This window comes from Mustelus asterias, chromosome 9 (genome assembly GCF_964213995.1).
Source record: "Mustelus asterias chromosome 9, sMusAst1.hap1.1, whole genome shotgun sequence".
In the NCBI taxonomy this organism is placed as follows: Eukaryota; Metazoa; Chordata; class Chondrichthyes; order Carcharhiniformes; family Triakidae; genus Mustelus; species Mustelus asterias.
Window position 1 is genome coordinate 33,680,015 of NC_135809.1, and position 25,804 is coordinate 33,705,818.

Consider the following 25,804-nt stretch of genomic DNA (forward strand, 5'->3'; position numbering starts at 1 on the left):
AAAGAAGTCTATGGGTGAATGATTCTAAGAGTCCAGCTAGCGTGAAAATGGGAGAGTTCCTGATCCTTTCTTTGGGTGAATTTTCACACCCAATCTTATGTACTTAGTCATTGAAAAAATGGTGTAGACTGTTTCTAACTGTTGTAAGCAGTGGGCTCGGTTTAATTCGCCAGGCAACCTGTAGAGGGAGCTGCTGCGCATGTGCAGACCACTGATGCTGCACATGCGCAATTTCAGCAGCAGGGGTCTGACAGACAGAGAGAGAGCTTTCAGACCCCTGATGCTGGAGACAGCCAGAACCAACCCCCCCTCCCCGCCAAAATCGCAGCGGCCCGCAGCCGATCGCGAGCCCCACAATGCATGGGCATCTAGCTCCTGCCGCCACCCCACCACTCTGCCGACCAGACCAATCACACCCCTCTCCCCCCGATCTGATCCCGTGGCAGAGTGGTAGCAGGACCCCCACCCACCTCGATCCAATCCTGTTGCAGAGTGACAGTGAACCCACCCCTCCCAATCAGGTCGCCCCCCTTCATGTCCTGTCCCCTTCATGCCCCACCCCACTTCATGGCCTGCTCTAGAACCATCAGAAATGTACAATACTTCAGTGTATGAGCCTGTTACAGTAAAAGTTTTGTCTGTTTTCTTAACAACAAAAATGTGTATGTCTTTTGTTGTACTTCTTGGGCAACTCCTGAAATCTGCAAAAATAATTGCCATGTACATGAGTATAATGCACTCCTTCACTCAATAGGTAAATAGTCTAAAAGTAAAGGAGATAAAAATTGGATTGCTTCCAAGTGGATCACAATTAAAGGGGACAAGTGCCTTATCCTGGTCCCATTCAGCCAGGCAAAGACAAACTTTGTGCTCATTTTAACGACTGTGGCATTCAGCTCAGCATGACCCGTGCTGTTGACTGACTGCTCAACAGGGATCCCAGCAGCGTGTGTGGCCAGCATGTGTTTCATCTAGCCTTCCCCCTCTTAAAGGAGAGTTCTACTGCTGCCTCCCCACAGTGCAAGAGCCTGCACCTACTTTACCAGCCGCCTGGGCCCAATGAAGGGACCAGCCCCCAAGTCTTCTCCATCCTGCGATTCCTTTGCAACCATGGCCTGTTCAGCCCCCCCACATCCCTCTACACTCTCGTTGGGGCTTGTTCGTATGACTCCATCAAAACCACCCCTCCCCTCACTTAGCTCCCCATCCAACTCTACCAAAGATCTTCATTGGGAATTGGGTGCACTGACCAATGCCTGATGGGCAGTGTGGAGATACCCCCCTTGGGCAGTGCCCAAGGGCTAGGCTAGCACTGGCAATGCCCAGGGGGCAACCCCCCCGACTTCCGGGGGGGCCTCCATGGCCTCCTTTCACTCCAGTGAGTCGGGCCGCCAGCTTCCCACAAGTGGGGAGCTGTTGTAAACCCCGCTGGAATGAACCACTCCTGGCGGGGGTGGAGACGTTAACAGTCCCGGAGACTTCAGTCCCAGGCATGTTAGTGATAGGCAGATTATAATTTAAATAAATTATACAGCTGCACGCTGATTTCTGGCGTGGAGCTGACGGTGCCAAAAATCTGGTGCCCAGAGGCTCACAGAGGCCGTGGCACCCAGCGGGAAGCCCGCTAAACGGCCTCCACTTGAGTCTCTCAGAGCAGCGAGCTGGGAGCATCACCCCCTTCATCCTTTGGGTGAGATATTAAACTGAGCCCTCTTCTGCTCCCTTAGATAGGCATAAAAATCTCATGATGCTTTTTTGAAGAAGAGCATGGGAGATATCCTGAACGTTCTGGCCAATATTTACCCCTCACTCAACATCAATCAAACAGATTATCTGTTCATTATCACATTTCTGTTTGTCTGGTCTTGCCATGTGTCAATTGGATGATTTTTTCCTATATTACAATAGTGAATACAGAAATACTTAATGGGCAATAAAGTACTTGGGGATGCCCTGAACTTGTGAAAGGTGCCATATAAATTCACAATTGGACTGGGGTGGTTCCATGATCCTGTAAGTAACCACACTACAGAAAGTGCAGAAAAAGAATTGGGGCAATAATGTTGTAGCATCTGCAGTTTAGTTTTCTGCAGACCCAACTTCCCTCTAGGAATTTAGGGAATCACTCCCACTGTAGGTAGTTCGGGGTACTCCATTATGGGAAAGCATGGAAAAAGGTGATGTACAGAATTATTGGAATGTCACCAACCATGTGAGGTTTCAGTTATGAGTGAGATTATGGAGAGAGAGGTGAGAAATTTGGACTTTTTCACCAGAACTGAGATGGCGTGGACTGATGGAGGCCTTCAAGAATATGATAGCACAGATTATCTGCACTCGTCAATGAGGCAATATGAGAGGGCACAAATTTGTTGTAATGACAGAAAGAATTGAAGGGGAGATTAAAATGTGATTTTAATTGTTCAGAAGACTGTGCTTTCTCTCTGAATTATGCTACAGGATATATTACATCCACTTAAAACATCAGAACAAGCAGATAGGTTCTTATCCAAAGATGATGGTGTTGCACTGGAGTGTCACCTCAGGTTATATATTCCAGCCTTGTTGCTTGTTTCAACACTGCAACTTTATTTCAGTTTGATTTGGCAGCTCCAAGATTCATCAGTTAAGTGGAACTCGAGCTGATATTTCATCATCACAATTCCGAGTCCTGATTTTAACTTGAAGTGAGCATCATGGACAGGAACTGAGGGAAGTGGTAAACTGTCCTTATCTTTGTCAGCGTGAGGCCCAGTCATTTTTAGTGTCCAGGCCCCATGCCTATGCTCCTGGTCAGTTACCCATCTGAATGAGAAGTGGGTGCAAGTATTGGTTGGCAGGTGACCAATGGTGTGGAATAAATGAATGGGCCCTAACGTTCAAGTAAGTCACCGGGAGCTGCTCCTCCTGGTACCATGAGGAAAGCGCAAACAAGTTTGAAAAAAAAAACTTAATCTGCTTGGACCTATCCCAACTCTCCGAAACGCTAGATTCACCATGTGAAAGTCAGAACAATTTCTCCGCACAGGCCTCTGATGAGAATAGCAATCAGGTCCCCATGCCAGGTCCTGTCCAGTTTCCAGCAGCTGACCTTCCTACCTGCTCGGGAACGGGTTAAAAATAGATGTCTGTGGGAAGGGGGGAGGACAATGGCAGATTCAACACCCGGATCATCTTAACTTTTCTCTCACCCAGTTGCCACTGAGCAATTCAGATTAAAATCACCCCTAATAATACATGACTTCAACCAGAAGGATGAGTCACTTATCAAAAATGTTCTATTTTCACTCATTAGGCCAATTATTTTGAAAAAAGAGAACATATAATCATCTATTTAAGTGTTGGCTCAGCATTTTATGAATGAACCTCTTCTGCTTTAACTGACTTGCACCACTTAAATAAGGTCTTCTCCAGTAAAGTTTTACAATCTTTCTTAAAACCTATCAGTTAGGTATTTGTCAGCAGAAGGATTGAATCAGCCAGATAGCAATGAGACCGGTGCTCAGTAATAATCTCACATGTTTGTCTTTTTTTGCTTTGTCAGGTCTTACGAGGATGTTTAGACAATCTGGTACGTCTGCCTTAAAGTAATCACTATTCAGATGCTGTAGTCTGAACTGTGATTGCTGAGGAATTAATTTTGCTTTTGTCTCGACTCTGTTCTCCATATATAATTTTCCCCATCAGTTCTCATCAATGCCTATTCCTTCTCCATTTAATTCTCTTATGCAGTGTGGAAAATTAAACAGATGGTTGATTTTAGTGCTTTTTCTCATTGTTTCGATTATACATTTGCATATTATTATTGGTGCCTGCTGTTGTTACAGTATATAATTGTTCACTAATCTGTTTGGCTTCTTCATGCTCCATTAATAATTCATTTCTGAAATCAGCGGCTTGAGATAAATGCATCATTATTTTGGGGGTAATACTTGTTAATGAATGTCAGTGTTATCACACACTCATCTGTCTCGCTTCCTGTCTGCTTTGAATGCAGAATGAGCTTTGTCAATGACAGTCTAAGCATTTGTTTCCATTGTGCAACTCCCAAACCAAGCGATTCACTTAAGCATGTATAATAAGCCGTCATTGTCTGTCCCTTGATTAATATGTGCTAGTAAATGATTTATTTTGTACAAAGATCCATGAACTTAATAGAAGCAATTTCTATTATGTGGACTTTAACAATAATGATTCATAAATTTCATTGACTCTTTACATTCTTGACTATCAGGTTATAGCTGAGTCCTTTTTTTCAACAACTACAGCTCAACTTAAGTGTCCCTTTCATCTAATTCTGGCAATTTAAGTAACTTTCCACTGGCAAGATTCTTGTCAATCTTGGCACATACAAGCTGTTAGTTTCTTACCTGCCCCGCATTAGAGAAAATGGTTTCCCTCCTAATACCTGCATGTTTGTCTTCTCACTTTGCTAGAGATGATTGATTTTATTTTACACCTTCCTTGTGGTTTCTGCCTTGCTCTGGCTTTTTGCACGCAGGTCAACAGCTTTCCTGGTCTTCCTTAACCATCTGTACCTCAAGCTGTCCCTCGTCACCAGGTACAAGATAATTCTCTAATGCCACTTTTTGCTTATTAGAATGGCTTGTTGTCCAAGAGGCAAACATATTTGTTCATTAAGATGTCAATCAGAGTTTAAACACTTTTCTTATGAAAGATTATTATACATCACAGCTTCTGTTGTGAATAATTCTAATGCACAAATTTCACTCCTTTTTAAAAAAAGTATAAATATTGTATTCCATATACTGTATATTTCCTTGTGGTTTGTTATCATTAGGGCTAAAGTTTTAAAAAATTATTTTCAATTGCAGTTTAATATCTTGATAAGTTTTTTTTAATGATAACAATGTTAAAATACATTTTTGAAATTGGTTCTTGTCAAATACCATCATTAGATTTTTTTGTCTTGTTTGTAACCTTCATATTGTTATATTTACCTTAGCATGACTTTGATAAAACTAATGTGATGGTCCATAAAGCCACACTCAGCCTTGTGAAAATGCTTGTACTCCCTGGGGACCTCTGATGGGCTAGTTATATTGAAAACGAGGTATGCCTCAAAAGATTTTTAATATCTTTTCCTTTTCTGATGCATTTTATTTTTGAAGTGAGAAAACGTACTATTGAAGGAAACCCAAGTGATATCTCACGGTCGAACAGCTTTGTTGATGAAATGGATTTGATGGGTGAAGAATCACCACTGCCTGTGGTGACAGATGTATTACAGTAAGTCCAGTCAGATTTTAAATCCATGTAATTTTTGCCTATCTAAGCTGCCATCTTTTGTTAATCTCTGTATATTAGGTTAGATGCTGACAGTTTTGAAGTTTATGGTATCTTAAAAGCATTTAACCTTTGACAAATGTATGCAGAATTTTTCCAACCTAAGCACCCAGACAAAAACTGGATAAGAAAACCTAAATAGTATCATACCCTGATTCTTTATACAACTGCAATTTGACACTATGCAATTGAAAATATGACAAGAAAGCTAGACTAAGTAATTGGGGATGGGAAAGAAAGGAGAAATCAAATTCTATGTTCCTTTCAGGTTCTGTTTCTGGTAGTTGAGACAAAGACAGTTGAAGTCAAGTCATTGTTAAGTTTCTTGGCTGAGGGAAAATATCCTGAAGTAACTCTGTGAACAATAAATTCACAAAGGTGAAAGAGGGAAACTACGTATCATGCAAACAGAAAACTAAGACTCGATTCTCCATCAACGCCATCAAAAAAGATTAACTGATTCATTGGTTTTTTTGGGATCTTGCTGTGCATAATTTGGCTGCCATGTTTGCTTGGATAATACCAATACCTTAGATTTACTTTGACTTAGTAGCTCCTATGACCAAGAGAGCATGAGACAGACAAAGCACGGCATTCTCTCCTATCCACAGCCAATGTTCTCACATTGAATGTTGTCCAGCTGGAGATCTCCATTGGTATTCCTACTCTAGTTCATCTTGGACTGCCCTCTTCTTCGACATCGAGTAGGAGCATGACTTGACGGGCAGGCTGCACTGACGGAAGTCAAGTTGGAAGTCAGGTGACATGAGCAATGAAGTCAGCTGAGTCATTTGTTGCAGATGATGGATGGAATTGAAGGATGTTCTGAGCATTTCCTTACTGCAGTATTGGGTATAAAGCCCCACCAGTGTATGCCTAGTGTCCTTCGAAAATGTCCAGTATTAAAGGCATCCAGTTTTCTTTCTTGGCAGTTTTTCAGGTTTCAAGTTCCACAACCGTATTTGGAGAGAGAAGAGCACATTCGCATTGTCGAACCTCAACTCATGGAAAGCCTTTTACTGTTCCAAACCTTTTTTCAATTGTTTGAAAGCTAATGATCCTTTACCTATTCTCGCATTGAGCTCTTGGATCTTCACATTTTCTGGTTTCTTAAGTCTGGGCATTGTTGGCTTATTCTGCTGTTTAAACCAGGCGTCATGTATAACACCAATTGTCATTTCCCGAATTGATTTTTTTCTGTATATTGTTTTGTAAAGTGTACATTTATCTCCTGAGTTGTAACTGCGTGTGCAATGAGTCAAATGCCATATTACATTAGGGGAGAATATTTGAAATTGTCCTGGGTATACAGCTCCTACACAAGTATCCAATTTATTGAAGCATAACTGACATTGCGTGCAGAATTGCTGTTGGCTGATTACGTTACTTGAACCAAAATCTGAAATTATTATAAATAACAATAACAACATAATAAAAACTGAAAATGTAGTCCACTTGCAAGAAAACATGAGATTAGCATTTGAGTCTGAATCTGCAATGGAATTGAAATTGCTCTGCTTGCTTATTGAAACTATTTTATACCTGGTGTTTCCCATCCTATTTATAATATGGGATTCATTATATCCCAACATAGGACCAGAGGAAAATTACAGTACAGAAGGAGGCCATTCAGCCCATCTTGTCCATGCCAGCCTGAGGACATCCTTTCGAATCCCACTTTTCTGCATCCAGCCCATAGCATTGTAGCTTACAGCACTTAAGATGCAGATCCAGCTATTTTTTAAAAGAGTTCAGGGTCTCGTCCTTCACTACAAACTCAGGCAGCGAATTCCAGACACTCACCACCCTTGGCGTACAAAAAGTTCATCCTCGTGTCTCCCCTACACCTACTGCCACTTATCTTGAAACTATGCCCCTTGGTGCGAGGATTTTCCACCATGGGAAACAATTTTATCCTGTCTCTTCCCCTCATAATTTTTTACACCTCTATTAAGTCACTCCTCAGCCTACTTTGGTATTAGATACCAAATAAAGATATAGGCCGGGATTCTCCCAAAAAATCCCAAGTGCCAAATTCGCATAAAAACTGGAGTAAATCCTGTTGGTTTTTTCAGCGGGATTTTCAAAATGAATCTCCCGCACTCTGTGCACTGCAGAGTGCAATCGTGTGAATCTCGATAAAAATCAGTGGGCAGGGCCTATTCCCACTGGAGAGGCCGGTAGCATGGCACTGAGCAGGCCACTGTGCAAGCGCCAATCTGTCAGAGCGGAGATCCGCACATACACAGTGGCACCGCACTGCCGGCCTCCCGATCGCTGGCCAGCAACCCTGCAAAGCTGCCCCTCCGACCACACCACTCCCCCCTTCCCCGGCCTGCCTCGATCTCCCCCATCTCACTCCACCGGCAGTCCCGATTTCCCCCCCCCCCCCAACCTCCCCTCCCCCAAACATGCCAACTCCCACCCTGATTGCCAGTCCCGATCGCTGTCCATCCTCCTCCCAAGGGTGTGATGGAGGCAGGTTCAATTGATGCATTCAGAATGGAATTGGATTATTATCTGAAAAGGTGAGATTGCCTTTTAATGAACATACATGGCATGTGAGATGCATTCAGAAGAACTACCCCTGGCTGGCCATTGGGACCTCGACTCGCCTTCAGACTTCCCTGAACTTAATAGCCTAGTTTCTTTCTGCCATTGAGCAGCATATATTTGACTTCCTGGTCAATTAAGTTCCCCTGCCTACCTTGCTTGCCACTCCGGGAATGATGATACAGAACTGTCACTTAAATTCACACTCTCAGAAAAATACTGCAGCACACAATTGGCTCACCCTCAAACACCTCCAGGAACAGCTTCCTCCATACGTACCTAATCTGCCAACCAGCACCACATGGGAACCAGTTGGAATCTTACTCTCTGCTAACTACATTTAAAGAGTGATAGAACCCAAAAATGGTTCAGGCCTTCATAAGTCAGTTTCAGATGGGTGGACAGCACATGCAAGCTTGTTTTGGGTGGAAACCACATACCTTCTAAGATGTAGTAGGAACTTTAAGGGCCAGGACTAAGGGAATCAGGCTCACATTCCATATCTACAATATATCATATCTTTGGGTAGCTAATCATTAGATTTCATTGTTGATTTCCACTTGTCCAGTGATTTCAGTTTATTTCATTATTTGTTTTCTGTTCCGCTATCATGTAGCAAATGAGTAATCTTTAGACTTTTGTATTTTCTTCTTGGATTGGAAACATTAAATAAGGTGATTGATAAATGGAATCTTTTTTGTTTACTTTGGAGAAAGATGAAATCTTTGCATTTTTAGTATCTATGGTCTCTTGTAAGATCACGAATACATGGATAATTCATATCCTACAAATACTTTATTGATGTAAATAGGACCTTCTCTATTTTTGTTTTTCATTGTTTGCCAACAGAAATTCCAGCAGGTAAGTACCAATCTAGTTCTAATTGTTCTTGGTCTCAGTACCTTTGAGCGGCTTACCCACTGGCCCTTGATAATTTCTAGATTTTTAAAAAAAGTATTGATAATTATTGATATGTCTTGAACTATATTTTCCATATTTGGTCTCAGCAATGTGACTTAATGACATGTGATTCAGATTCTCATTATTTCAGTGTCAATATGCTTATTTATCACTCAGCACCGAATACAACCTGAATGCATTATGTTAATTCAGAAATAATATAAGCAAAGAATTATTGACATAAGGAAGAAGTTAATGTTTTAAGTTGTTATTGGTCCCAGTTGGTTGTAAGGGGCAGCACGGTGGCACAGCGGTTGGCAATGCTGCCTCACAGTACCAGGGACCCGGGTTCGATTCCCGGCTTGGGTCGCTGTCTGTGCGGAGTCTGCACGTTCTCCCCATGTCTGCATGGGTTTCCTCCGGCTGCTCCGGTTTCCTCCCACAGTCCAAAGGACATGCTGGTTAGGTGCATTGGCCACGCTAAATTCTCCCTCAGTGTACCCAAACAGGCACCAGAGCGTGGCGACTAGGGGATTTTCATAGTAGCTTCATTGCAGTGTTAATCTAAGCCTATTTGTAATGCTAAGAAATAAACTTAAAAGTACCATTTTTTAATAAAAAGGAGAAAAAATATTTTCATCAGCAAATATATTTCTGCAGTCCATTAAATATCTTATCATCAATATTTTGTACTTAAATCACACATTAAATTGATTTTTTTATACATGAACTTACATCTCTACTAATTTCTAAATAAAGTGCTTGAAAAATAGTTGCTTTATCTGTTGCAGAAATCGGTCAGAATCAATTCAGAAACTACTTGTTTTCTTGAAGTTTCTTAGACTACTAATATATAATAGCTCTGTATAAATTGATGCCAAATCAATATTTCAACATAGAAACATCTATTATCTATGTTTCATTACCTTTCATTGTTTCCTTGCAACCAATTCTTCATATTGCCTATTGTCATTGCCGGTATCACAGACAAAATGTTTGTCTTGTACTCCTAATGTTAACTGAAGCATTTGTAAAATGGACCAAACACTTCTCTCTTACAGTTGCTTGGCAAGTCCTTTGTATGTAAGGGTCTTGGAATCACAGGCAACAAGGCAGCTCAATTCAACAAGGTATTTACTGATTTGTGTTGTTACCAGCTATCTGGTCCTATCAAAGGCAGTATGTTCTTTACATTCTTCTTACTTATGGGATTGTAGTATTGTACTTCCTTACATCATTCTAGAATCTATTTTAGCACCAAAGTAAAACTCTTGTTATTCTAGAACCCTCCAGATTGTGCCCATATCATATTGAAAGATGAAAACTGGATATTTCCAGTGACATTTTTGACATTATGTAAATACGCAACTAAAACTTCTGCTTCACTCTACTTATGTTTGGACCAGCTCACAAGAATATGAGATTTTCTCAAAGTTGCATTCCGCATAACATCTCATCCTAAACAAAAGTCGCCTCAAAATAATACAGCCATGGGGCAAGAGAAATGCAAAACAAATGAATCTGGTTCATAAATGTACGTGACTAGCTCAAATGTCTGCATTTGTTAGCAGAGGTAGACCATCGGTTTACATTGAACCTATATGATACTGTAGCAATTCTATTTGTTCTTCCTGTACATGTGTGCTTCACAATGTGCGCTTCATTGCAGCATTAAAATTGCATCAAGGTTCTATGTACGTCACAAAACCCTGATTGCACAAATTAATGAGACTTCCAACTGTATGGGAACATGGGATGCCTATTTCCTAGCCTTTCCAAAATTGTAGCATTGGGTGGGGCATTATGTACTAGTTTCTGCCAGAAAAATGAAGCAGTAGTGAGATTAAAATTGAGGTTTAAGAGTTCAATGTGGACGTGTACAGAGGATTTTGCTTAACTATACTTTTTAATTTAAAACTTCTGTGTTTTTAGTTGGTGACCACCACCACCAGCCCTCTGTTTCCTCAAATTCATCATTTTTCTACCTTAAACATTTAAAAACTCCAATGGGAAGCATGACTGTGGAACTTTGACTTATACACATTGCAGCTTTCAGGTCACCGATTCATGTTTACAACTCATTCTCCAGAACCTGTTACTGCAGTTTATCAGCTAAACAGGTCAACTTAGACACATATGAAAAGCAAAAATTCAGTTTGTGGCTTGTGATTCTGAAATGGTAGATTTACAAATTGAGTAGAATATAATTAGGTAATTAACTATGTATTTGAAAGCTTGAGGTTCTCTGTTTTTATGTAAATATAATGGTCCCATTTTCCTATTACGAGTTCAGGCTTGAATCTATTATAAGCACAGAATTAGGTTTGTATACAGCACAGGAATTGTCATATCCATCAGACATTCAAGGTGTGATATTTAGGTAAAGAAGACATTAGGCAATGGACGTAATGCGTGACTGCAATTTATCTGAGTACCTTAACCACTTACCTCTTCATTATGATTTTGAATCGTTGAATAGATTTGAGTAACAATTTCATATTTTGTTATCCATTGCATTTGTGGATTTGTTTGTAGTGGGCTTCATCTTTACAAAGGAAAGGACAGCCACAAAAAAGTTATCTTCCTTGTAGTCTGCAAGACATGAGGGAGTTGAGGGAAATTTCTTTGACAAAAGGAGCCTTCAATACCTTTAAATTAGTTTTAGCACCATAACCTGCTCCAACATTGTTCTCTTTATGATAATTTCAAATTCCATGGGAAATGGTTCAAAATGGAAGATTACTCCCAATTGTGGAAATGATTTAATGATTGTGTACTGGCTCCTTAATTGTTCATTAAGAAGTAGCTAACTTTATGTTTGAACTTTTTGGTTAATCCCTTCCCCAATGTCTTTTCTTTCATGAAGCTACAAATAAATTAAAGTTAAGAGCATGATGGCCACTTAATTACTAAGCAAGGACCTGTTAAGGTAAATGAAAAGGGGATGGAGAATTGTTCGGCAGAAGCAAAGGCGTTTTAAAGTGGCACTTAAATCCACTTCATAGCAATCAGAACTGCTGCAAAGATATGATGCCGTGTGCCATGAGGCCTGGAGGTTCAGGAGCAGAATGAAGCATTGAAGATAGAAAGTTGCATTCGCTGGCAAGGTGATACACTCTGCAAAAATATACTAAATCATGTTTTCTGAAAATATAATTTGTTATCGCTCATGTCAATAGGATCTCGTTGGACTTGTGTCAACAACTGATGAGTCCCATCTAGTAATGAGGCAACTTCCATCATTTGGAGTAACATAGCAAAGACTCATCTACAAGGAGTTTGGAATATTTGGTGTAGATTGCTGCATGAGCAGAAAGCTTTAATTAAATGGTTTGATGAGAGGAAGTATTTAGTTAATAACGTAGCAGGCATGGATTAGGGCCTGGATTTTTGTGGATGCTCCCTGACACCACAGAACTTAAAAAATGGCGGCTGGAACTCAACTGCCAGATCCCTGGCCCCATTCCCGGCACCCCAAATTTTCACCAGCATGAGATATGGATGTCAGCCCCAAGTCTGCACCTTGCACTCCTGACCTAGCTGGCACCATTTCGGGAGAGGCATCACTGAGCCTTCTGCAATTCTCATGGAGTCGGGCCAGCTTTTTAAGGACTTACGGTTCACAGCCCATCAGAGACGTTGTGAACCATAGTCTGAATGAGAGAACCTATTGAAAGGTGAGTTCACATCTGATGGCCTCTCATATCCTCTATGCCAAGCTTTGCCTCTTCACCCACCCCACGGCTCCACAAATCCTTCATGCCAACCTATGGCACTTACATGCCCATTCACTCTGTGCAGAACCACTGAATGTGTGAAAAAGCTTTATAAAAAAGTAATTCATTAATTTTAAAAAAACTGCGGCTGGAATTTTCCCAATTCCTGGGCGGGCGAAGCTGTAAAAGTCCAGCCTAAGTGTCGAATTTACGGGAAAACTGGAGTAAATCACGCTGGTTTTTTCAGTAGGGGTTTACGCTATAATCTCCCACACTCTGTGCAATGCAAAGGCCACCAGTGTGAATATCATTAGATTTCAGGGGGTGGGGCCTATTCCCACCTGGGAGGCTGAAACCAGCACTGCACAGGGGCAGTGGCCCCGAACTGTCCGCCTCCCAATTGCTGGCCAGCTCGATCGCTAGCCAGCCTGGAACCCCCAAAGTGCTGCCCCCCCCAATCCCTCCACAGCCCGATCGTGGCCCACTTGACCATTCCTGGGCCAATCCTGACCCCCCCCCCCCCTCTGTCCTGGACCACCCCAATCTTCAGCACCCCCCCAACAGTTCCCCACCCCCCCCCCAGCAGTCCTGACCCCAGTAGGCAGCGGACCCCCCCAACGCCTACTGATTGCCCCCTCCGCCATGCCCACTTGCAACTGCTCCATGACCAGTGGGACGTGCCAATGTGATCCCCTGTGGGCAGTTTGCCCCTCGGGAAGTGCCAGAGGGCACAGGCTGGCAACTACCAAGGTTTCCATGCCCAGGAGGCACCAGCCCCCAGCAGCCGACCCCCTGGGAGGCCCCGATTGCCCCCCTTTCACTCCAGCAGGGACAGCCACCATTTCCCCAAAAGCGGGGACCTACTATAAACCCCGCTGGAGTGAAACACTCTGGTGGGGTGGGAGGGGCTTGTGGGCCTGGAGAATTCAGTCCCGGTCTCGCTAATTAAATTTAAATTGTATTAAAAACACATTCAAATGACTTACCTGGTCTTCCCGCCGGTTTTGAGCACAGATCTGACGGCGCCAAAAATCTGACACTGGGAGATGCGTTCGCAGTGGGAATGCATGAAGGAATCCCGCTCATGTCCAGCCGTGAGATTCTCCCACCCCGTTGTGCTAGGAAATTAGTAAGGCAGGGTGGGAGAATCACTCCCTACATACTGCCTTCTCATCTCCACTATTGTAGCGTGCAGCCTTGTGTAATACATCCTGCCTCACCTAACTGCACCGGAGCCCTTAATGGACAAGGTGGAAAGGAGTAGAAAGATAATCTTTGTGCAGGGGTCCTGAAGATCTCCAGAGAAGGACCTAAAGAAGAATCGGGAGCAGACAATCAATGCAAGGAGTCTGACAGTGAGAGCTTGGGCACAGTGCCAGGAAAAGTTCAATGACCTCACAGGGTCCAAGTCATTGAAAGCATCTTAAAATTGGATAGCCTACCAACTGCACCACTAACCTTGCACACTGCTCAATGACCATACTCCATCACTCACTTATCAACAATCTCTAATAGTCAGGCTTCAAGCCTTACATTCATATGCTCCATCTCATCCTCATACACTTAGCACTGCTGTAAGTCTCACAGCTTCCACATACAGTTATTCAGTTACAACGGGGCTTATCACCCAAACATATTGCAACAAACTCATTGACACACTTGCCCCTCTCTGGTGGAACAAGGTGGTACGTAACAAGAGGGAACAGCGAAGGAGCAGAGGGGGTCAGGCAAGGGTGAACCTCCTCATCTGTTTGGAGGAGACACTGCTCCTCATTATCGGAACCACCGTAGCAGATGCCTTCCTGCCTTGTGTACCTCAAATTTCACTTCACCTTCATTTGGCATGAAGGACAAGCTGCAGATGTTGATTATGGAACCCCTACAGTGCACAAGGAGGCTATTCAGCCCATCGAGTCTGTACCAATTCTCTGAAAGATCATCTTACCCAGAACCACCCCTCCACCCTATCCCCGTAACCCTGTGCATTTACCATGGCTAATCCACCTAACCAACACATTTTTGGATACTAAGGGGCAATTTAGCATGGTCAGTTCACCTAACTTGCACAACTTTGGACTGTGGGAGGAAATCGGAGCACCCGGAGGAAACCCACGCAGACAGGAAGAACATGCAAACTCCACACAGAAAGCCACGCAAGGTCGGAACTGAGCCTGCGCCCCTGGCGCTGTGAGGCAACAAAGCTAACCACTGTGCTACCGTGCTGCCTATGTTGTGACCACGCACCTTTGTTTTCCAATCAACCCCTCCATATCCCTTATTACTCCGCTTTCCCTTTGTGCATTTATGCTTCGAGAGTTCCAAGCCTTGCTGCCAGGTCACCAGAGGTGCCTGACAATGAAGTGTGAGAAGAGACCATTCCGAGGAGACGGTCACTTGAGTGACATTAACAGCCACCAGTTCAGATATTTTTACGGCACCTTAGGAGTCCTTACGTACAGGACTTTGGTAACCTTGGAGATGCAGTGATCTATGGAAAACTGAGAAATTTTGGTGATGATGCTGGCACCAGCCCAGAAGGATCATCTGGCATAAAATGAAGGGTCACTCTGACCTTGAGAACCATTGGCACCGCCATGCTCACCTTGCTCAGAAGCTGCAAGTCCACTTCGAGGAGATGCCACAATCTTCCCACACTGCATGCTTCCGGCATGCTGATGCTACACCTGTAATATTGCCCTTCCTAACATGACAGCTGGCTTGGGATACCCTGGAAATCTTCAGAATGGGATCCCACCACTTCTTTCTGTTCTGGGTCCCACAGCACTGAAAACAGCAGTACTATGAAGCCAAATTTTACAGCCTTTACTTTTCCTTTGTAACATGGTTTTGTTGTGTTACAGTAAGTGAATAGCTAGCTTAGTTCATATGATAGTAGTTACAATGTGTAAGATGCAAAAAGTAATTAGCGTAATTGACCATATAAGTGGATGTGGTATTTTCCATGGTGTGAACAGGCACAATGGCTTGGCACCCTCTCTCAATACAATACTGTGGGCAATCTTCAATTGCCCCAATCCAGTGAAAAGTTTCAGAAACTCTTCCTTAAAATTGGAACCAGGCCCTTCATTAATTTTCTGAAGGAGGTTGAGGTCGACACAGGCTTTCCTACTCAAGCGAAAATCCTTGATTGTGGAGAACAAATACTGTCTTCCATATTTGTTTGTTTTGGTATTGGAGTGTGGCTTACAGAGTACCCAGGAGCTTAATGCCGCCTGCTCTATCCAGCTGTGTTGTAGGTGGAATCAGATGTTGCTTCAGCGATGGTTCCTTATCTGAGAGGACTGTAGCACTCGTTCCTGTGCCTAATTTGAAATTGGTGAGGTGATGATTTACAGAGACCAACATTCCAAAAGGAGAATCCAGGATCTTTGATCTCACCAAGAAGCATGGTTGAACTTCTTCCTGGTGACGCACCCCAGTCTCATGGGATATTCCACATATTTCTATATCATAAACTTGCATAGCTTTTCAAAGTGTCCCAGCAAGTTGCAGTTGAAACATTCTGCAGAGATTACTGGGCATTCTCGTCTGTGAGGTCTTTTGGCTCCACAGTGTTGAAGTGGTTTCCCACCATGGGATGGTCTTTTTGGGTATTGTCTTTCTTGGTCTGATGTCTTCCTGGCCCTTTGTTGCTTTATGAGCTGGTCAGCATGGTTGCTCTAAATTATGGCTTAACCTCACTGAATAAAATGGACCGGTGTTGTTGGTGAATTTCAGACTGCTTGACTATTAAGATAGCCTTTTCTAGAGTCAGATCTTCTTTTACCTGTGGTATGTCTGAAAGGATATCATCAGCCACTCCAATTACTATTTGGTCTCGTGTGAGCTCTGACCTAAGGTTGCTGTAATCACATCCTTCAGTCAATCTGTATAATCTGTTTATGGTAGAGTCAATAAGCTCTCCAGGCTGTTAGACTCACTTGTTGAGTTTAGTTTGTGATAAAATTGATTTACGACTTCTTAAATAAAAATAGGTATTGAAGGACTTTAGAACATTTTCAAACTTATCTGAAGATTAATTCCTTGCCTCACAATTATGTCATTGCATATTGGATCTACAGAGTATAGTAGTGTATTCATTTTTCCAGCCTCTGACTTCTTATCTAATCCTGAAGCTATCATGTATCTTAAATTTTTTTTTGGACAAAACCCCATATTCTGTGCCTGGTCGGGTGCTTGTATCAGGCCAAATTGATTTGGTTAATTTATTATCCAAGATTGTTTTTCAGCTCAGGGGAGAAAAGCTTGAAATGCTGTTTCACTTTTAAAGACAGTGCTGCAGTAACTGTTTCTTCAGTGCTTCTTCCTGTGCCTGCCAGCTTTTGGCTGCTCTTCCAACAATCGCAGACCCGACTTCAAAGGGATCAATTTAGAAATCATAGAATCCCTACAGTGCAGAAGGAGGCCATTCGGCCCATCGAGCCTGCGCTGGCAACAATCCCACCCAGGCCCTATCCCCGTAAACCCACATATTTACCCTGTTCATCCCCCTGACTCTAAGGGTCAATTTAACATGGGCAAACCACCTAAACTGCACATCTTTGGACTGTGTGATGAAGAGCTTGTCGTATGAGAAACTCATTGGAGTTTAGAAGGATGAGGGGGGAATCTTATTGAAACTTACAGGATACTGCGAGGCCTGAATAAAGTGGACATGAAGAGGATGTTTCCACTAGTAGGAAAAACTAGAACCAGAGGGCACAACCTCAGGCTGAATGGACAATCCTTTGAAACAGAGGTGAGGAGGAATTTCTTCAGCCAGAGAGTGGTGAATCTGTGGAACTCTTTGCCGCAAAAGGCTGTGGAGGCCAGATCATTGAGTGTCTTTAAGACTGAGATAGATAGGTTCTTGATTAATAAGGGGATCAGGGGTTATGGGGAAAAGGCAGGAGAATGGAGATGTGAGAAATATCAGCCATGATGAATGGCGGAGCAGACTTGAAGGGCCGAGTGGCTTAATTCTGCACCTATGTCTTATGGTCTTAAACTGGAGCACCCGGAGGAAACCCACACAGACACGGTGAGAACGTGACAGTCAGACAGACAGTCACCCAAGACCGGAATTGAACTCAGGTCCCTGGCACTGTGAGGCAGCAGTGTTAACTACCATGCCGCCCCAATTTCTTGCAGCAAACCTTTAAATCAAAGATTTGGGTCCTTTAGAATGTTTTGGAGTATGTGAGGATGATTAAAAGATGAATCCCAGCTTTAGTTGAGCTTTTAAAGATAGTTTTGTTTATGAAGTCCAGCCATTAGGTGGTAAGGCTGATTTACCGTTCTGTTCTTCTCACCCATTTCTGGCCTGCAGATCTTTAAAGGCTAGTTCAGCCTTAGAATTGAATTTGTGTTCATCCTTGCTAGGTCCTTTGACTCTGGAGTTGATTTGGATTCACAATGGCCCTCCAGGTCTTCAATGGTGCTTCTTTTTAGGTGATCTCCAGCTGTGACTTTGTTTCAGGTGCACTTCAGTCAGGTCAGGATGTTGTAGAGTTTATTGGTAACAGGTAACTATTTACAAAAGTACAAAGTATAGCCCAAACTCAGAGTTAACTTCATGTCTCTCTATATCACACCGTGGGTGGTGCTGTTCTCCAGTATGCCGAACACCTGCTGCTGGGAGCCATGTAGGGGCACCGCACCACCGACCCCCCCCACCCTCCCCCACTCGGGAGGCAGGGGGTGCTGTTTTGGCAGCAGCCATGGTCCCTTCCTTGGCACTGCAAAGTGCACGGCAGACAGAACATTGTATTCTGGAGTCCTCAGTAGGGAGGAAGGCCTCCCGTGGCACAGTGGGCAAGCTTTCCTCCTGAGAATCAGCGCAGGTCTCTCACCATTTTTACATGCAGCATGCGAGAAACCCGCCCACCAAAAATGGAAGAATTTGGTCACAGAATTATTACTTGATTTCATGCTTGCAGCCAAAAGCTCAGTTACTCAGTGATACTACACTGATTTTACAAAACAGATTGGAGATAGGATCAGCATGTGATGAGACACTGGGCTGCAACTCGAGCAAGGGGCAATGATAGTAAGGTATGCCAGGACGCAGGCGACTTCCATTATAAAGGATTAAGTCAGGGACTTCAATGGGGAAGCATCTACAAGAATACTGATGGGCATTCACAATGGAAGGCTTGGTACCTTGGGAAACCTGCCAGAAAGTCTGCGGTCACTGCCAAGGAACATGGAGGAGTCCAGCACCAACTTGGCACAGAGCTTTGCACAGATCTTGAAGCCAATCCTTTCCAGTGTGGAGTGATGGCCAACTCAGTTTACACACTTGTGGAGCCAACCATGATGCAACATGTGATGGTTGATGTGGCAGCTTTCAGTGCAGCACCAGCAAAAGCTACCCCCCCCCCCACCCCACCCCTGCTACCTCCCCCTGCCCCCCACCCCCCCATCCCAGTCCCTGAATGCAGCAGTTAAGGCTCAGACTGATGCCATGCATGGGCAGCCTGCCGCCATCATGCTTGTAGATTGCAATGTACAAAGCAGTCCAACAACCTGTCCTGCAAAACATTTCGAGGACGTCGGAGGCATTACCTCACTGGAGTGGTTCCACGGAGCATGAATTTGTTGTCTTTTTCTGAGGAGGATGGTATTTGTCCCCCCCCAACTCTGCCTCCCTATGGCCAGTCAACCAGTTACCCCAACTGCTGCCGTCAATGTCAAGATGGTGTTGTCTGCACTTGGAATTTATGGGTCCAGAACTACACAAAGCCACCTGCAGTCTCTTCCATTGAAAGTTAACAGCCTTTCTCCAACATTTAAGTGGTTATTGGATAGGCACATGGAGCGCACCAGGATGATAGGGAGTGGGATAGCTTGATCTTGGTTTCAGATAAAGCTCGGCACAACATCGTGGGCCGAAGGGCCTGTTCTGTGCTGTACTGTTCTATGTTCTATTACGGGGGGCTTCTTCACGCAGAGAGTGGTGGGAGTGTGGAATGAGCTGCCGGATAAAGTGGTAAATGCGGGGTCACTTTTAACATTTAAGAAAAACCTGGACGGGTTCATGGATGAGAGGGGTGTGGAGGGATATGGTCCAAGTGCAGGTCAGTGGGATTAGGCAAAAAATGGTTCGGCACAGACAAGAAGGGCCAAAAGGCCTGTTTCTGAGCTGTAATTTTCTATGCTGCAGCTACTGGAGTGACACTCTGCTGCTGTATTGGACAGGCATAATCACAGAGGAGACCGGCAGGAAGAAAATACACAAGGGGATTAGTTAATTTTTATCTGCAATTTGGGATGATTTCATCTATAAATTTGAATGATTATTTTGTGGTGGCTTTTATTTTTGTATTGTGGCCAAGCAAACATTGTGAAGGGCAGTGACCAAGGAAAGGTTTAGGTGTGGGAATGTTTGTAAATGGGGAAGTGTTGTTACTGGTATTACCCTCAGATGTGTTCTTCATGGACAGCCCAGGAAGACCAGGAAAGAAAGGATCGTCTAGGGTGCCTCCTCTTCTCCTCGAATTCTTCTTCCCCCTCTCCTCCTCACACTCCTGTTCCTCAGTTGCTACCCTAATAGCTGGTGGTGAGGACCATGCATGCCCTCATGAAAAATAAAAGAAAGATTTATATTTACGCAGTGCTTTGCATGAACACCAGACGTATCAAAGCACTTTACAGCCAATTAATACTTTTCTGAGTGTTTTAAAATTTGTTTTCAGGGATGTGGGCATTGTTGGCGAGGCCACCATTTTTATCGTGGATCACTAAAAGGCCTTGAGAAGGTGGTGATGAGCCACCTGCTGCAATTTGTGCAGTATTGGGGACAACACCAGGCAACCTGATCACCTGTGAGCCAACTGAAGCCCTCACGTGGCCAATGAGTGGCTATTTCTGTGCCTCTCCCACCACTGCTCAGATGTTACCTGTGATGGGGGAGGTCGGCCATGTGTCTGGTTCGTTAGGTGAAACATGGCAGATTGATGGTCAGGCAAAAAGGCGTGCCTCCTTTTCAAATCCTCAGGTGCATCAGAGGCCCACACTTAGTTAATTCTCCCTTTGGGTTTCCCTAATCTTTTACTCTAAACCCTCCTTGCTAGGTCCTGCCAACCTGACCCTGGCGAGACCCCAGACTTTACCTTCAACTCCAGTGCCATGGCTGTGTATTTCCTTCTGGGACTGTCTGCAGTTCCAGCAGTGGCCACTGTTCCCAGTGGCACTGCTGGGGCAGGAGAGCTGCTGGCCATTTGATTAGCCGTCAGCTCTCAGAGATGGGATTTCTTCCCTGATGAGGGCGGAATACTTGCCACAGCCAATTAACATCCTCACAGCTGTTAACTGCCTGAAGGCACACCCTCCAGATGGTGATGGGCTTGTCCCCCAAATTTTACATAAGGGGGTTGGGGGACACTGCCCCCAGAGTAAAATTCAGCCCCAGTTGTGCTCTCACCAAGGCCCTTTATAATCGCAGTAAGATTTCTTTATTATTTTTCTCAGATCTCTTTGTAATAAAGGTTAACATATCACTTACTTTCCTTTGCTTCCTTCGCTTGCTCTCCCACCATATTAACTTTCCATGCTTTGAGTTCAAGGACACCTTGATCCATATGAATATCAACATTATCCAGTTTCTCACCATTTAATAAATATTTTGCTTTACAGTTTTCTTCCAAAGTGGATAACATCGCACTTCTACAGATTATGTTTAATCCACTACATTCATATCCACTCACTTAACCTGTTTTATATCCCTTTTGCAGCCTTTTTACATCTTCTCAGTTTACTTCCCCACCTAACTCTGTATCATTCGTAAACTTGGATACATTATACTCAATCCTCATCTAAGTCTAGACTCTAAATAGCTGAGCCTCAAGCACTAATCCTTGTAGTACCTCACATCTTGTGAAAATGACCCATTTATTTCTATTCTGTTTTCTGTCTGATAAGTAATGTCAAATCCATGTAAATATATTACCTGAATTCCGTGAGCCCTAATTTTGTTTAATAACTACTTCTATGGCGGCTTATGAAATCGATCAGGAACTATCTCGGAAGCAGTTGATGATCTCTGTAAATAGTGTGGTGGGAACTCCTTCCTGGTGCTGGATGCTTGTTCAGCTTTGCAATGTTAAGAGGGGGCATTAGTTGGAGCGTTGATCTCCAAAATGGAACCACAGCCCTATTGACTTCATGAAGTGCCTGCATATTTACAGCAGCTTGCAACTTTACCTCACATTTAAACAAAATAGGTTCTGATCATGTTTCTGCCCGGTTTTGAACCCAGGACATTTTGTGTGCAAAGCAAATGCGATAATCACTACATTGCAGAAACAGTGCTAAAAGCCAGTGAGAACTAATATAGCGCCTTTCCCAACCAGCAGATATCACAAAGCACTTTTCAGCAAAGTGTAGACACCGTTGTGATATCGGGAACGCAACAAACATTCACCAAAAGAGCTCACAGACTAACGCCCCCATCAATATGGCGTAATTAGCCTCAAATATGTCACGGCAGACATCATTTTCAGATGGGGTGCAATTGAGCCCAATTTGTGATCTGTAAAATTATTTCAAATTAATTATTCAGTCAGTTCTGATGGATGACTGGATAAGATCACACTAGGATGTTGCCTTCCATCTTGTATCCCATGAGTGAAATGATGTTTGAAAAGTCCTTTGGCTTTTTAAGAATTAGGTGCTAGTTAAACCACAAATATGTGCACATTTGGGGTTAAAATCCAAGGTACTTGTCAAAAATAAGCTTTCCGATGTTTTCGCTTGTATAGCCTAAGCGGTAACATGGGAAATTGGCGGTGAGTTAATTTTTTACTTTGTTTCAGTGACAGCGACTGTTTTACTGGGCTCCATTTGCAGTAGTTTTGAACAACATTGATTTGAATTTGATAGAAAGCCATTCTTTTGAAGAGTGGGCACTGATGTGGACCGTTACAAATCAGACCTGATTAGAGCCTCGCCTCGTCTTACTTAGAGATATTGTACTGTGTTGGCAGGATTAAAACAAATGCTTTCTCAAATGCAAATCCGGGTAAACTAATTCCGTAACTATATTGCCTTTGCATCTAGACATTACTCAAATATCTCTACCGCTCATACAAATCAAATAAACTCATGACGTTCAACATAAATGTTTTATCATAAATCTCATTCTATTTGTTAATTAATACATTTTGTGATTAGGGATTTAAATCTGTTTCAGAAGGTTTCAAGGCCTATTAATGAAAACAGAAAGTAAGATTTTCTACAATGATGGATTTAAAATGTGTTTTATTGAGGATTTCAATCCTGGTTTCAAATTAGATGAGGTGTATCTGTGAACAAATTTAATTTGACTATGTGCTTTGGAATATATCACAGTGTCAGTATGTGATGGAAAACTAGGGTTAACATTTATCTGATGAGAGAAGTGATTAAGCCCAGGAAGTGCTTAAGCTATCATTAAATTTCCTGCGCTCATAAAATTGATGATCTCACAGTAAGGATCTTTAAATCGCAGCAGCATAGACTTTTAGGCTATCTTTTTGTTTCTAGCGAGTACTTGTCTGAACTCTGAAGTTTTAATGCCTTTAAACACCACTTCAATCGCCAGCTTACGGAGTTGAATCTGTACACTGTCACAGTCAATATACTTATTTATGATTCAGGAATAAATTTACTAATTTTCAGAATTTGAAAAAAAAATTAATTGATCACTACCTTAAATTTAATTGTCTGCCATAATTAAAAGAGAGAAGAAGTGTTAAATTTACGATGACCAGACAAGAGAAAAGTGTAATTATAGCTGGAAGACAGTGTTGGCCAGTGTCCCGTCTACACTTTCAAAGCTCTGACTGTTCTGGAATCTGTAATCAGCAGGGAAATAAGCAAGGCAGAAGAAGAAGCAGACAGTTTTTTTTCTCATAACAGCTTGCTTTGGCCTCCATGCCAAGTGTAATACTGCATGCTTTTACTGACCATTCTTCCTTATGATATCATTTTGTACCATAGTCAGAAGGTGACTGTGTTTACTGATACAAACAGTGAGATAATGAAGACATTGTAGAATGTGCTTTAAGTATGGGAGCAGTCTTTAATACATTGTGATTAATTAAATCATCTGTAGAGCGATGATGAGTAACTTTTAATGTTATATGATTTCTCTTTGCATGAGGTACAGCTTAGTTACTGTAACTTTAGTTTCCTTTTACACTATCAATGGCAAAGGTAGTAAAATACTTCAACACCAGTGCTGAAATGTTCTTTTCTAAGTCATATGGCTATTAAGTTTATAAACATTTAGGGTTCATACCTTTTTGATATGGATCATCTTCAGACAGACTTTCCCATTTGTTCCATCCAATTAAGAAGAGTGCTGTAGGTGTAACATGTGCATGAGAAAAGAACATTAGGAGCAGGTATAGACTACTCAGCCCCTCAGTCCTGCTCCTCCACTCAATTAGACAATGGGCTGATCTGCATCTCTACTCCATCTCCTTGCCTTTTCTTCATATCCCTCACCAGACAAGAATCAAACTGTCCGATTTGCAATACCAATTCTCCAAGCATACATAGCCTATTGGTGGAGGGAGTTCCAGATTTGTGCCCAGAGAGAGAAAGCTTTTATCCAAATTTGTGCCACCCTTTAATGAAGAAACATTTCTTGGTTTTGCACCAGGCTGAGGTAATTTTAAAATGATGCCTCTTTTATTTTTCTTGATTCCACCACCAGAAGAAATAGTTTCTTCCTTATCGAACCCTCTTATAATTTTAACCATGATCAGAGCCTCTCAATCCTCTAAGCTCAAGGAAATACAAGTCACGTTTGCGCGGCTGTTATCATAATTTAACCCTCCAAACCTCGGTGATATTCAGGCAAACCTGCGATGTTTCCCTTCTAAAGCCATTATGTCTATTTTGAGATAAAAGTAAATTACTGCGGATGCTGGAATCTGAAACCAAAAGAGAAAATGCTGGAAAGTCTCCTTAAGGTCTGGCAGCATCTGTAAGGAGAGAAAAGAGCTGACATTTCGAGTCCAGATGACCCTTTGTCAAAACTGAATTTGGTCCTCCATATGGCGGCACAGTAGCACAGTGGTTAGCACTGCTGCTTCACAGCTCCAGGGTCCCGGGTTCGATTCCCGGCTCGGGTCACTGTCTGTGTGGAGTTTGCACATTCTCCTCGTGTCTGCGTGGGTTTCCTCCGGGTGCTCCGGTTTCCTCCCACAGTCCAAAGATGTGCGGGTTAGGTTGATTGGCCAGGTTAAAAATTGCCCCTTAGAGTCCTGAGATGCGTAGGTTAGAGGGATTAGTGGGTAAATATGTGGGGGTAGGGCCTGGGTGGGATTGTGGTCGGTGCAGACTCGATGGGCTGAATGGCCTCCTTCTGCACTGTAGGGTTTCTATGATTTCTATGATTCTATGGGGTCTGATCAAGGATAGACAATTTCCTCCCCTTTGTATTACAGATTTCTGCTCATCTAGTGACTCTTCCAATTATTTAATTGGTTTTTTTTTACATGCTGCAGAAATCTCTGACATAATGTAGTTAATTATACAAAGACTAGTCCCAAATTACCTTCACTTAATATCAGTCTATTGCAAGGACAATAATTGTACACCATGATTCCTGAATGCATTTTTGGGGCTTAATAAAATTTTGCTGCCTAGCTGAGCAAAACTAATTCTTTCCTGACCTCAAACAGTGTCTTTAAGACTTTCCTTAAAAAGTATCTTTTGGGCTAAGCTTTTAGTCACCTGCCCTAATGCTGTTTTATAATTATCTGAGTTTTATTTTCTTTGAAAATATGACTATTTACACTGTTAATGTTTTCTTCACTCTCAAATCACATTGTGCAACAATGGAATAATTAGAACTCTTATTGCCTCCAGCTTTAGGGGAACTACAACAAAAAAAATTGTTTATCATTTCACCCATCTTTTTAGCTCATTACCGAATTAAATTTGCATACATTTTCTCAGAATGCATCATCAAGGCTTTTGGGGAAAACCTTATAGAGCCTACTTGGAGTGATTGCAGATCTTAGAACCCCAATGGGTGGCATGGTGACGCAGTGGTTAGCAATGCTGCCTCAGAGCGCAATTCCGGTCTTAGGTGACTGTGTGGAGTTTGCACGTTCTCTTCGTGTCTGCATGGGTTTCCTCCGGGTACTCCAGCTTCTTCCATAGTCCAAAGATGTGTGGGTTAGGTCGATTGGCCATGCTAAGTTGCCCTTAGTGTCAGGGGATTAGCAGGGTAAATATGTGGGGTTACGGGAATAGGACCTGGGTGGGATTGTGGCCGGTGCAGACTCGATGGGCTGAATGGCCTCCTTCTGCATTTGTAGGGGTTCTATGAT

The 25,804-nt window shown here is 42.8% G+C and overlaps 1 protein-coding gene across 1 annotated transcript in view; it reads left to right on the plus strand.

Annotated features, from left to right (window-relative positions):
• Positions 1–25,804, plus strand: part of kcnq1.2 (potassium voltage-gated channel, KQT-like subfamily, member 1.2) — a 357,928-nt gene that overhangs the window by 151,352 nt on the left and 180,772 nt on the right. The window contains exons 11-14 of the mRNA XM_078221112.1: positions 3,545–3,571; positions 4,502–4,561; positions 5,133–5,250; positions 9,822–9,890. Of these exons, the coding sequence (XP_078077238.1) occupies positions 3,545–3,571; positions 4,502–4,561; positions 5,133–5,250; positions 9,822–9,890 (274 nt within the window). The remainder of the gene's footprint in view (positions 1–3,544; positions 3,572–4,501; positions 4,562–5,132; positions 5,251–9,821; positions 9,891–25,804) is intronic.